At 46.7% G+C, this 15,000-nt stretch overlaps 1 protein-coding gene across 1 annotated transcript in view; it reads left to right on the forward strand.

Annotated features, from left to right (window-relative positions):
• LOC143276891 (potassium voltage-gated channel protein Shaw-like) overlaps positions 1-15,000 on the forward strand; it is a 26,858-nt gene that overhangs the window by 763 nt on the left and 11,095 nt on the right. Inside the window, exons 2-3 of the mRNA XM_076581547.1 lie at positions 2,737-3,209; positions 13,532-13,762. Of these exons, the coding sequence (XP_076437662.1) occupies positions 2,916-3,209; positions 13,532-13,762 (525 nt within the window). The 5' untranslated portion in view covers positions 2,737-2,915. The remainder of the gene's footprint in view (positions 1-2,736; positions 3,210-13,531; positions 13,763-15,000) is intronic.

The raw sequence follows: 15,000 nt of genomic DNA on the forward strand, positions 1-15,000 counted from the left end.
TTGTACTTTACACAATTGTCTAAAAGGTGAATCTCATCTTCTAAACTGTTACAAGTATCACACAGTCTTTGTTCTTTCGGTGTATTTTTATATCTTCCCTGTTCGATTTGTAAGTGACCACGACCACATAATATACTCACCAGGAACTACAAACACCTGATATAACTCACCCTGTATTATAGTCAAGTCGTGTCCGACTATGACCATCAGAACAGCAGAGGAGGTAACTGCTGTCCCGACTATCTGGGCTAGAATTTGATTATAGTGGAGAGTGTCTTGCCCAAGTTACATCCCCACTCTCTCAGCCAAGAGGGTTTTAGGACAGTCGGCGTTGGGATGCTTCCCAAAGGCCAACCAGCCCACAAGGCTGCAGCACTAAGAGCCAGTGCAATTTTGCCTCCTAGTTTGAGAGTCATAGTCCTTCACAAAAGACTCAGCTGTAAATGACTTCCCATTGCAAAGGAGAAATCATTGATCATACAGCTCTCACTTTGCTGTTGGCCCAACTGTAAGCTTATGTCAATCTGTGATACAACACATACAGTCACATAAAACGTATCCGCTGCATTTATATACATTGACACCACAAATGACAATGACTCACCAGTTACAACAAATGCTTAATATAACCCACCGGTAACTCCGAAACACTTAATATAATCCACCAGTAACTGCAGACACTTAATATAACCCATCAGTTATTATCAACACTTAAAACTACCCAATAGTAACCACAATCACTTCATATAAACCATCAGCAGTCGCAAACGACCGATATATCTCACCATTAACTACAAAACACTAAATAGCCCAGCAGTAACTGCGAAAATACAATATAACCCACCAGTAGGCTTATTACAAACACTTGATATAATCAACCAGTAACTACAAACACTTAATGTAATCCACAAGTAACTACGGACATTTAAGGTAATCCACCAGTAGCTACAGACACTTAATGTAATCCACAAGTAACTACGGACATTTAAGGTAATCCACCAGTAGCTACAGACACTTAATGTAATCCACAAGTAACTACGGACATTTAAGATAATCCACCAGTAGCTACAGACACTTAATGTAATCCACAAGTAACTACGGACATTTAAAGTAATCCACCAGTAACTACAGACACTTAATGTAATCCACAAGTAACTCCGGACATTTAAGATAATCCACCAGTAACTACAGACACTTAATGTAATCCACAAGTAACTGCGGACATTTAAGATAATCCACCAGTAGCTACAGACACTTAATGTAATCCACAAGTAACTACGGACATTTAAGATAATCCACCAGTAGCTACAGACACTTAATGTAATCCACAAGTAACTACGGACATTTAAAGTGATCCACCAGTAACTACAGACACTTAATGTAATCCACAAGTAACTCCGGACATTTAAGATAATCCACCAGTAGCTACAGACACTTAATGTAATCCACAAGTAACTACGGACATTTAAGATAATCCACCAGTAGCTACAGACACTTAATGTAATCCACAAGTAACTACGGACATTTAAGGTAATCCACCAGTAACTACAGACACTTAATGTAATCCACAAGTAACTGCGGACATTTAAGATAATCCACCAGTAGCTACAGACACTTAATGTAATCGACAAGTAACTACGGACATTTAAGGTAATCCACCAGTAACTACAGACACTTAATGTAATCCACAAGTAACTACGGACATTTAAGGTAATCCACCAGTAGCTACAGACACTTAATGTAATCCACAAGTAACTACGGACATTTAAGGTAATCCACCAGTAGCTACAGACACTTAATGTAATCCACAAGTAACTACGGACATTTAAGGTAATCCACCAGTAACTACAGACACTTAATGTAATCCACCAGTAACCACAAACACTTGGATATAACCCACCAGTAGATACAGACAGTATACCGCACCAGTAAATACAAACACTTAGTACAACCAACCAGTAGCCGCAAACACTTAGTATAACCAACCACTAACTACAAACACTTAGTACAACCAACCAGTGACTACAAATACGTAGTACGACCAACCAACCAGTAACTACAAACACTTGGTACAACCAACCAGTAACTACAAACACTTAGTACAACCAACCAGTAACTTCAAACACTTGGTACAACCAACCAACCAGTAACTACAAACACTTGGTACAACCAACCAACCAGTAACTACAAACACTTGGTACAACCAGACAGTGACTACAAATACGTAGTACGACCAACCAACCAGTAACTACAAACACTTGGTACAACCAACCAGTAACTACAAACACTTAGTACAACCAACCAGTAACTTCAAACACTTAGTACAACCTACAACCACTTAGTACAACCAACCAGTAACTACAAACACTTAGTACAACCACTTAGTACAACCTACAAACACTTAGTACAACCAACCAGTAACTACAAACACTTACAGTAACTACAAACAGTTAGTACAACCTACAAACACTTAGTACAACCAACCAGTAAATACAAACACTTAGTACAACCAACCAGTAACTACAAACACTTAGTACAGCCTACAAACACTTAGTACAACCAACCAGTAACTACAAACACTTACAGTAACTACAAACAGGACAACCTACAAACACTTGGTACAACCAACCAGTTACTTCAAACACTTAGTACAACCAACCAGTAAACTTCAAACACATAGTACAACCAACCAGTAAACTACAAACACTGAAATTTAATGCACCGTCCTACTTTCAGGGAGTGAAACAACAACACTCACCGCAACTCTCTATGGAACGACGGATCAGGAACTCGAAAAAGAGACAGTGAAACAGTAACAGCAACGTCACGACCTGCCAGCATACAACAACAAACTGTCGGCCATTTTCTTCTCCTTCCCGGCGAAATTGCAAGCCAACCATCACCCAACCATCATCATGAATATCAACAACACGGATACAGACAACCGCGTCATCATTAACGTCGGAGGCATACGTCACGAGACTTACAAAGCGACGCTAAAGAAGATTCCCGCCACGCGTCTGTCCCGTTTGACTGAAGCTCTGGCTAACTACGACCCGGTGTTGCACGAGTACTTCTTCGACAGGCATCCCGGAGTCTTCGCTCAGATACTAAACTACTATCGTTCCGGGAAGCTGCATTATCCGACTGATGTCTGCGGCCCTTTGTTTGAGGAGGAGCTGGAGTTTTGGGGGCTGGATTCCAATCAGGTGAGGTTTTTTTTTGTTTTTTGTTTTTTTTGTTTTTGGTATCGTCTCTCTGTCTGTCTGTGTGTCTTTCTGTCTGTGTCTGTCTCAGTCTGTGTCTGTCTCTCTGTGTCTCTCTCTGTCTGTATCTGTGTCTGTCTCTCTGTGTTTCTATCTCTGTCTGTCTGTCTGTCTGTCTGCATCTATCTCTGTCGGTCTCTCTGTCTCTGTCTGTCTCTCTCTCTGTGTCTGTGTCTCTGTCTGTCTCTGTCTGTCTGTGTCTGTCTCTGTGTCTGTCTCTGTCTCTGTCTGTCTCTCTCTCTGTGTCTGTCTCTCTGTCTGTGTCTGTCTCTGTCTGTCTCTCTGTCTGTGTGTGTCTCTGTGTCTGTCTTTATCTCTGTGTTTCTGTGTCTGTCTCTCTGTCTCTGCCTCTCTGTCTGTGTCTGTCTCTGTCTCAGTCTGTGTCTGTCTCTGTCTCGCTGTCTGTGTCTGTCTGTCTGTCTCTCTGTCTCTGTGTTTGTGTCTGTCTGTCTCTGTCTCTCTGTCTATGTCTATGTCTGTCTCTCTGTCTGTGTCTGTCTCTCTGTCTGTTTCTGTCTGTCAGTCTGTCTCTTTCTCTCTCTCTTTCCCTCTCTCTTTCTTTCTCTTTCCCTCTCTCTCTTTCTTTCTCTGCCTCTGTCTCCCTCTTTCTCTTTCTTATTCTCCCTCTCTGTCTGCCTGTCTGTGTTTAGGTGGTGGTGGAGGGGTCAGCCCGATACTCCTCCGTGTCAATAGTACCCCGTGTCAATACTCCCCCGTGTCGATACTCCCCCGCGTCAATACTCCCCCGCGTCAATACTCCCCCGTGTCAATAATCCCCCGTGTCGATACTCCCCCGCGTCAATACTCCCCCGTGTCGATACTCCCCCGCGTCAATACTCCCCCGTGTCGATACTCCCCCGCGTCAATACTCCCCCGTGTCAATACTCCCCCGTGTCAATACTCCCCCGTGTCGATACTCCCCCGTGTCAATACTCCCCCGCGTCAATACTCCCCCGTGTCGATAGTCCCTCTCACAAATTTCACCAATTATAAGTTATCTAACACACACACGCACACGCACACACACACACACACACACACACACACACACACACACACACACACAACTGCAGCAGCAACAACGACCACACACACACACGCACACACACACACACGCACGCACACACACACACACGGGGGGAGTATCGACACGACACACACACACACACACACACACACACACACACACACACACACACACACGGGGGAGTATCGACACGGGGGAGTATCGACACGGGGGAGTATTGACGCGGGGGAGTATCGACACGGGGGAGTATTGACGCGGGGGAGTATTGACGCGGGGGAGTATTGACGCGGGGGAGTATTGACACGGGGGAGTATCGACACGGGGGAGTATTGACACGGGGGAGTATCGACACGGGGGAGTATCGACACGGGGGAGAATCGACACGGGGGAGTATCGACACGGGGGAGTATCGACACGGGGGAGTATTGACGCGGGGGAGTATCGACACGGGGGAGTATCGACACGGGGGAGTATTGACACGCTCCCGGTGCTGGAGAGAGTTGGGAAGAGCAGACTGAGAACGGCCATGGGCCGCTCATCATTCGTTTCCTTTGTCATTCAATAAGGTTTCACTCACGCACTCATACACACTCATACAGATATGTATGTGCATGACCGTTTTGTTTTTATTCACCCCCCCACCCCCCGCCAAAGAGGCAGTCATACTTCCGTTTCCGGGGTTGTGCATGCTGGGTATGTTCTTGTTTCCATAATCCATCGTTTGCTGACATGGATTACAGGATGTGTAACGTGCTTCTTTTATCTTCTGGTCTTCTGATGAAGATATTCTATTCTATATTTTGTTCTACTGGCGTTCGCCCCTTTAACTCACTCAGTACGGCCAGTCCTCTCTTCTCCTCTACACAGACCCCTCGGATGTCCAGTGGGTGTCTGAATGACCCAACCTTTAGCTTCCGTCGTCAGAATTGTGGTATTCTTTGTCAACATTCACATCTTCAGTATAAGAGCCTTCCACTTGCAATATTTTGATGATGGTAATTGGGGTGAAACGCTGTTAACGTCGTCTCTTTCGCCGTTCATATGGAGTTATTCAGGGGATGGGGGTCTTGGTTTGATGAAAGTAACTTTGTTCGAGAGGGTGAGTTGTGTACCACTAGGCTGCCGATTTGTTTTTTGTATCTGTCTGAGGAGGAACGTGGCAGAGTGGTTAAGACGCTCCTCTCCCAATACAGTGTTCGTGAGGGTCAGGGTTCGAATCCTGTTCTCCAGGCCCTTGACCCCCCTGATCCTGGTCCACTGATCCAGTCCCTCAAGGCCTCCCTCACAACCCTTACCCAAACAGCCTCAACGACCCTCCAGTGGGTGCCTGCCCATGTAGGCCTCCCAGGCAACGAGCGTGCAGACCACCTTGCTAAGGAAGGAAGCCAGCTCACACAGCCGACCGTTCCTGCCACGTATGAGGAAGCAAAAACTCTCCTCCGCAGCAGATTCCGAAGAGGCTGGGTCACCCTGAACGGAGGCTACCAGACACACCAGGATCCTATCAGGACACTGGAGAGGAGACACCAGCCTACCATCTACCGCCTTTGCACAGGACACTGCGGCCTCCGAGCACACCTGAAGAGGATTGGAGTGGTAGCCACATCCCTATGTGATTGAAACCAGGCTGACCAAGCCCCATCCCATATTCTCCAAGACTGCCCCCTGTATGAGAAGATGCGGCAGCAGTCCTGGCCTGGGGGTGCGGACCACAACACCAAGCTCTGGGGGACGGTAGCCGATCTTCGCCGGACGTCCGAGTTTGTGGCATTCCTCGGACTTCGACCCTGACTGCGTAGCTGTCGAACGCCAAAGAAAGAAAGAAAGAAAGAATTCTGTTCTCGCCTTTCTCCCAAGTTGGATTGGAAAATGGAACTGACAAGCGTCTAGTCATTCGGATGAGACGATAAACCGAGGACTCGTGTGCAGCACGCACTTGGCGCACTGAAAAAAATAATTAAAAAAATAAACAGCAACATCCATGGCAACAAAAGCGTTGTCCTCAAGCAGAATTCTGTAGAAGAAATCCTCTCTGATGGCCTAGAGGTAACGCGTCCGCCTAGGAAGCGAGAGAATCTGAGCGAGCTGGTTCGAATCACGGCTCAGCCGCGAATATTTTCTCCCCTTCCACTAGACCTTGAGTGGTGGTCTGGACGCTTAGTCATTCGGATGAGACGATAAATCGAGGTCCCGTGTGCATCATGCACTTAGCGCACGTAAAAGAACCCACGGCAACAAAAGGGTTGTTCCTGGCAAATATTCTGTAGAAAAATCCACTTCGATAGGAAAAACAAATAAAACTGCACGCAGGAAAAAAAATACCAGAAAAATGGGTAGCGCTGTAGTATAGCGACGCGCTCTCCCTGGGGAGAGCAGCCCGAATTTCACACAGAGAAATCTGTTGTGATAAAAAGAAAAGAAAAGAAATTGCAAGCTCAAGACCTGACTAAGCGCGTTGTTGGTTCATTGCTGCAGGTCTGGCATCTACCTGCCTAGCAGATGGGGTGTTAGCGTATAACGCGCATGGGTTTGTCCGAACGCAGTGATCTGATACCTCCTTGAGAAGCTGACACTGACACTGATAAAAAAACGAAACCGGAAAACTGTTTTTAGGCGGTCTCTGGGTTTTCCCCTCCAACCCCCTCCCCCACCCCCCACCCCCCAGCTCGTGCACTGGCCTGTGATGTGATCAATGAATCGTGACCATTGACGAGAGGGTGAGGGGTGGGGGTGGCGGAGGGAAGGGGTTGGGGGGGGGGGGGGGTGGAGGTGGCGAGGAACCCGAGCTGGTGAAGGTAGGGGGGGGGGGCGGTAAGGGGGGTTGGGAGTGGGGGGGCGGGTGGGAGAAAGATGGGAGAGGGAATAGAAGTGTGTTGGGGTAGTGGTGTGTGTGTGTGGATGGGGGTGGTGTGTGTGTGTGTGGATGGGGGTGGTGTGTGTGTGTGTGTGTGTGTGTGTGTGTGGATGGGGGTGGTGTGTGTGTGTGTGTGTGTGGATTGGATGGGGTGGTGGTGTGTGTGTGTGTGTGTGTGTGTGTGTGTGTGGATGGGGGTGGTGTGTGTGTGTGTGTGTGTGGATGGGGTGGTGTGTGTGTGTGTGATGGGGTGGTGTGTATGTGTGTGTGTGTGTGTGATGGGGGTGGTGTGTGTTGTGTGTGTGGTGTGTGGATGGGAGGGGTGTGGTGTGGTGTGTGTGTGTGTGTGTGTGTGTGTGTGTATGTGGATGGGGGTGGTGTGTTTGTGTGTGTGGTGGTGTGTGTGTGTGTGTGTGTGGATGGGGGTGGTGTGTGTGTGTGTGTGGATGGGGGTGGTGTGTGTGTGTGTGGTGTGTGTGTGTGTGTGCGTGTGTGTGGATGGGAGTGGTGTGTGTGTGTGTGTGTGTGTGTGGATGGGGGTGGTGTGGATGTGTGTGTGTGTGTGTGTGTGTGTGTGTGTGGATGGGGGTGGTGTGGATGTGAGGGTGGGATTGGTTGGGGTGGGTTGTAGGAGGAGTTGGTGTTGAGGTGGCGGTGGCGTCAAAAGGTGTGTATGGGTGTGTGCACATGTGTGTGTGTGTGTGTGTGTGTGTGTGTGTGTGTGTGTGTGTGTGTGCGTGACTGAAACCTGATTAAATCACACAGCAAACCAGACGTCCGAAGGCAGTTCTCTGTGGGCTCCAGACAGGCAGCCTGTTATACATGCAACTGACTCCGTGTTCCTGAAGCGCTCAGAACTTGGTCTCTGACCGAGGATAGGCACCATACATATCATCATCATCATCATCATCATCACCTTCATCATCATCATCATCATTATCATCACCTTCATCATCATCATCACCTTCATCATCATCACCTTCATCATCATTATCATCACCTTCATCATCATCATCATCATCACCTTCATCATCATCATCATCATCATCATTCACCATCATCATTATCATGACCTTCATGATCATTATCATCACCTTCATCATCATCCCCTTCATCATCATTATCATCGTCTTCATCATCATTATCATCACCTTCATCATCATCATCATTATCATCACATCATCATCATCATCATCATCATCACCACATCATCATCATCACCACATCATCACCATCATCATCATCATCACCATCATCATCATCATCATCATCATCACCATCATCATCATCATCATCATCAAAGTAGAACTCCCGACCCTGCAATGGAGAGGAGTGTGTGGGGCAGTAGAAACTGCCTCAGAATGACCTCCCTTCTCTTTTCCAGTAGATTCACCAAACCCATTGATTTCTAGAAAGGGGGTAATTTCTAACTAGGGAGCGGTGTCGAATCTGACTAACCACAAATAAGGCAAGCCCAGAATGACCCCCCCGCGCCCGCGCCCCGGTGTAAAATCCAGTGGAGAGAGAGAGAGAGAGAGAGAGAGATGTGGGGGTGGGGGGTAGTTTGAGTCTGTTACACCGGTCTTCTCACTAATTCACACACACACACACACACACACACACACACACACACACACACCACTCCACACACACACACAGCTCACGAGACGCAGAGTGGACAAACAAGCCTCCACCACCACCACCACCACCACACGATCGAACGAACTCACGATGACGTCAGTCAGTCAACCAACCATCCATCAACCGACAAATCAGTCAATTTGTCAATCAGTCTGTCAGTCAGTCTATTAGTCAGTCTGTCAATCTGTCTGACAATCAGTCTATCAGTCAGTTAATCAGTCAGTCAGTTAATCAGTCAGTCAATCTGTCTGACAATCACTCTGTCAGTCAGTCAGTCAGTCAGTCAATGTGTCTGACAATCACTCTGTCAATCAGTCAGTCAACCAGTCAGTCAATCAATCAATCTGTCTGACAATCACTCTGTCAGTCAGTCAGTCAGTCAGTCAATCTGTCTGACAATCACTCTGTCAGTCAGTCAGTCAATCTGTCTGACAATCACTCTGTCAGTCAGTCAATCTGTCTGACAATCACTCTGTCAATCAATCAGTCAATCAATCTGTCTGACAATCATTCAGTCAGTCAATCAATCTGTCTGACAATCACTCGGTCAGTCAGTCAGTCAGTCAGTCAATCTGTCTGACAATCACTCTGTCAGTCAGTTAGTCAGTCAGTCAATCTGTCAGTCAGTTAATCAGTCAGTCAGTCAGTCAGTCCATCTGTCTGACAATCACTCTGTCAGTCAGTCAATCAATCAGTCAGTTAGTCAGTCAGTCAGTTAATCAGTCTGACAATCACTCTGTCAGTCAGTCAGTCAATCTGTCTGACAATCACTCTGTCAGTCAGTTAATTAGTCAGTCAGTCAATCTGTCTGACAATCACTCTGTCAGTCAATCAGTCAATCAGTCAGTCAGTTAATCAGTCTGGCAATCACTCTGTCAGTCAGTCAGTCAGTCAGTCAATCACTCTGTCAGTCACTATGTCAGTCAGTCAGTCAGTCAATCTGTCTGACAATAACTCAGTCAGTCAATCAGTCTGTCTGACAATCACTCTGTCAGTCAGTCAGTCAGTCAGTCAGTCAGTCTGTCTGACAATCACTCTGTCAGTCAATCAGTCAGTCAATCACTCAGTCAGTCACCCAGTCAGTCAATCAGTCGATCGCTCCCATCGATCAGGGAGAAGTCCAAGGCAGAGGCTGTGGTTGAGTGATGTGATTGATTGATTGATTTGATTTGATTGATGGAATAGTGAAGCGTTGTCCTGGCGGTAATGCTGTGCCCCCGATTAGGAAGCGAGTGTACACGTATTTTCACAGGTTCGAGTCCTGGATCAAACTGGGATTTTACCCCCTCCCCCCCCCCCCGGGAATTTTACCTCCCCCGGGATTTTTTTTACCTACTCCGCCGCCCCCGTCCCCCCAACTAGACCTTGAGAGGTAGATGTTATTTTTCCTCTTGAAATGTCAATCTGAACATCTTCGTGAAATGTCAGTCTGTGCCCCTTCGCCTACCAAAATAATCCTAATGGCATAATAAGATTGAATTGTTATATTTTTTGCTAAAATGTCATCCTGGTCCCCTTCGTTAGAGGCATATGTCTATCCTCCCCCCCCCCCCTCCCCCTCTCCCTCCCCCGCCAAAATGAAATAAAACAATGAAATTGAATGATCTTTTTGTCATTTTGGGGGTCTGTGGGGCGGGGGTGGGGGTGGGGATAAAATGTCAGCCTGGTCCTTTTCGTCAGAGGTAATGGCCAACCCCCCACCCCCACCCCCCACCCCACACCAAAAGTAAAGAAATGCAATGCTATAGAATGAATAAAATATATAAAATATATATATGAATAAAGCAATAAAACATGTGGAACCTAGCAGCTTGTTTTTCTCCTCCTCTTCCTCCTCCTCCTCCTTCTTCTTCTTCTTCTTCTTCTCCCTTCTTCTTCTTCTTCTTCAGCATCATCATCATCATCATCATCATCATCATCTTCTTCTTCTTCTTCTTCTTCTTCTTCTTCTTCTTCTTCTTCTTCTTCTTCTTCTTCTTCAGCATCATCATCATCATCATCATCATCATCATCATCATCTTCTTCTTCTTCTTCTTCTTCTTCTTCTTCTTTTATATTATCATTGTTGTTGTTGTTTTTGTTGCTCATCATAATTATCACCATCGTCATCGTCATCATCATCTTCTTGTTGTTGTTGTTGTTCTTCTTCGTCTTCTTCTTTTTCTCCTCCTCCTCTTCCTTCTCCTCCTCCTCCTCTCCTTTCTTCTTTTTACCCCTCTACCTTAACACAGTGCCGCTTCGTTAAAGGCAATGGTTCCCCCCCAAAAAAAAAAAACAACCAACAACAAACAAACAAAAAAACCCCACCTCCCCCCCCCCCCCCACCAAACAACAAACAAACAAACAAAACAAAAACACAGTAACCTTAACCTGTACCCTTTTGTGAGAGGCAATAGTGTACCCACAAGCCCCTCCCCCCCACCCAAAAACTCACCACCTTCACCTTAACTTGTTAAAGGCAATGGTGTACCCACAAGCCCCCCCCCCCCACCCCAAAAACTCACCACCTTAACCTTAACTTGTTAAAGGCAATGGTGTACCCCACAAGCCCCTCCCCCCCACCCAAAAACTCACCACCTTAACCTTAACTTGTTAAAGGCAATGGTGTACCCACAAGCCCCTCCCCCCCCCACCCAAAAACTCACCACCTTAACCTTAACTTGTTAAAGGCAATGGTGTACCCACAAGCCCCTCCCTTCCCCACCCAAAAACTCACCACCTTAACCTTAACTTGTTAAAGGCAATGGTGTTCCCACAAGGCCCTCCCCCCCACCCAAAAACTCACCACCTTAACCTTAACTTGTTAAAGGCAATGGTGTACCCACAAGCCCCTCCCCCCACCCCAAAAACTCACCACCTTAACCTTAACTTGTTAAAGGCAATGGTGTACCCACAAGTCCCTCCCCCCACCCCAAAAACTCACCACCTTAACCTTAACTTGTTAAAGGCAATGGTGTACCCCACAAGGCCCTCCCCCCCACCCAAAAACTCACCACCTTGACCTTAACTTGTTAAAGGCAATGGTGTACCCCACAAGGCCCTCCCCCCCCCCATCCAAAAACTCACCACCTTAACTTGTTAAAGGCAATGGTGTACCCCACAAGGCCCTCCCCCCCCCCCCACCCAAAAACTCACCACCTTAACTTGTTAAAGGCAATGGTGTACCCCACAAGGCCCTCCCCCCCACCCAAAAACTCACCACCTTAACTTGTTAAAGGCAATGGTGTACCCACAAGCCCCTCCCCCCCCAAAAAAAAACACCTCACCACCTTAACCTTAACTTGTTAAAGGCAATGGTGTACCCACAACCCCCCCCCCCCCATAAAGACAAAAAAACCCAAAAAAAACAACAAAAACCCGAAGAAAAACCCTAATTCAAGTCAATTTATCAATTAGACAACAAAAAAAAAAAAAAAAAAAAAGATTCTGCCCAGGTGGAGCCTTGCTGCTGGATTACCTACACTCAACACCGGAAGGTGTGTCTCCACCCCTCACCCCCCACCCCCTTCCCCTATATATATATATATATATATATATATATATATATGGATATGGATTATATACTTTGAGGGATATGGGTATCAATTAGTATATTCGACGACTTATTCAAATGATTTCTCAGTTGTTATGCTTGGAATATCATGTATGTCTTTTTTTTTCTTTTCTTTTCTTTTTTTTTTGGGGGGGGGGGGGAGGGTTGTTTTTTCCCCGCTGTTACTATGTTTTTGTCCAGATTGTCTTTTCTCCCTTCCCGATATATGTATTTATTCATTTATGTCGTCTTGTCAATTGTCTATGTGTTATTAAAATGGGTAAATGAAACAAAAAAAAGTTTTTAAAAAGAAAAAAAAAAGCACACACACACACACACACACACACACACACACACACACACACACACACACACACACACACACACACACACACACACACACATACTCACTCACAATAATAATAATTACAAAAAAATTAAAATAAAATAAACCCTGAATTAAATCAATTTATCAAATAAATGAATTTTTTTTTTAAGATTGCCCAGGTGGAGCCCTGCTGCTGGATGACCTACAATACACACACACACACACACACACACACACACACACACACACACACACACACACACTAATAATAATAATAATTACAAAAGAACAACAACAAAAAACCCTGAATTAAATCAATTTATCAAATAAATGAAAATTTTAAAAAAAATTGCCCAGGTGGAGCCCTGCTGCTGGATGACCTACAACACACACACACACACACACACACACACACACACACACACACACACACACACACACACACACACTAATAATAATTACATAAAAAAACCAAAACCCTGAATTTAATCAATTTATCAAATAAATGAAAATTAAAAAAAAAATTGCCCAGGTGGAGCCCTGCTGCTGGATGACCTACAATACACACACACACACACACACACACACACACACACACACACACACACACACACACACTAATAATAATAATAATAATAATTACAAAAAAAAAACACCCAAAACCCTGAATTCAATCAATTTATCAAATAAATGAAAATTTTAAAAAAATTGCCCAGGTGGAGCCCTGCTACTAGATGACCTACAACACACACACACACACACACACACACACACACACACAATGATGCTAATAATAACTACAAAAAAAAACCAACCCCCCCCCCCACCCCCCCTGACTTAAATCAATTTATCAAATAAATGAAAATTTAAAAAAATTGCCCAGGTGGAGCCCTGCTGCTGGATGACCTACACCCAGCACCGGGACACGCAGGACGTGCTGGCCATTCTGGACCGCCTGGACCTGGACACGGACAAGCCCACGGAGGAGGACATCATGAAGAAGTTCGGCCACAAGGAGGAGTTTAAGCTGGTCTCAGAGCTCAACTGTTGGCAGAGGGTGCAGCCCAAAATCTGGGCGCTCTTCGATGAGCCCTACTCGTCCACTTCGGCCAAGGTAGGTTGTTTTTTTCGGGGAGGGGGGTGTGGGGGGGTGTGGGGGTGGAGGGGTTGGGTGGGGAGGGGGTTATCAAGTGTCGTTGGAAAGAGAGAGGGGTGAGAGAGAGAGAGAGAGAGAGAGAGAGGACGGGGGGTGGGTGGGTGGGTGGGCAGTGAGGTAGAGAGTAGGTTGAGGGAGTGACAGAGAGGAGACAGAGAGAGGGAGAGAGATGCGGGCGAGGGAGGGGTGGGGTGGCTTACCAAGTGTCGTGGGAAAGAGAGACGGGGGTGAGAAAGAGAGAGGTCGGGGGATGGGGGGTGGGGGGGGAGGGCAGTGAGATAGAGAGTAGGGAGAGGGAGTGACACAGAGAGACAGACAGAGAGAGAGAGGGAGAGAGATTGGGGGGGAGGGTGTGTGTGCGTGGGGGGGGGGGGGGGGGGGGGGGGTTACCAAGTGTCGTGGGAAAGAGAGAGGGCGGAGAGAGAGAGAGGTCTGGGGGTGGTGGTGGGGGGAGAGGGCAATGAGAAAGAGAGTAGGGAGAGGGAGTGACTTAGAGAGAGGGAGAGAGATGGAGGGGGGGGAGGGGGGGGGAGAGCGAGAGTGTGAGAGAGGGTGGAAAGAGAGAGAGAGGGTGAGAGACAGAGAGAGTGGAAAGAGAGACATACAGACAAGCATGGAGAGAGCTAAAGAGTTTGGGGGATAAAGAGAGAGAGATAGAGAAAAAGACACACAGAGAGAGACTGACGGGCAAAGAGAGGGAGAGTTTGGGTGGATATAGAGAGAGAGATAGAGAGAAAAGGACAGAGAGAGAGAGACTGACGGGCAAAGGAGAGAGTTTGGGGGATACAGAGAGAGATAGGAGAAAAAGACAGAGAGAGAGAGACTGACGGGCAAAGAGAGAGTTTGGGGATACAGAGAGAGATAGAGAGAAAGACACAGAGAGAGAGAGACTGACGGGGCAAAGAGAGAGTTTGGGGGATACAGAGAGAGATAGAGAGAAAGATAGAGAGAGAGAGACTGACGGGCAAAGAGGGAGAGTTTGGGGGATACAGAGAGAGATAGAGAGAAAGATAGAGAGAGAGACTGACGGGCAAAGAGGGAGAGTTAGGGGGATACAGAGAGAGATAGAGAGAAAGACACAGAGAGAGACTGACGGGCAAAGAGAGAGTTTGGGGGATACAGAGAGAGATAGAGAAAAGAGACACAGAGAGAGAGACCGACGGGCAAAGAGAGAGAGAGTTAGGGGGATACAGAGA

This window comes from Babylonia areolata, chromosome 33 (assembly GCF_041734735.1).
Source record: "Babylonia areolata isolate BAREFJ2019XMU chromosome 33, ASM4173473v1, whole genome shotgun sequence".
Lineage (NCBI taxonomy): Eukaryota > Metazoa > Mollusca > Gastropoda > Neogastropoda > Buccinidae > Babylonia > Babylonia areolata.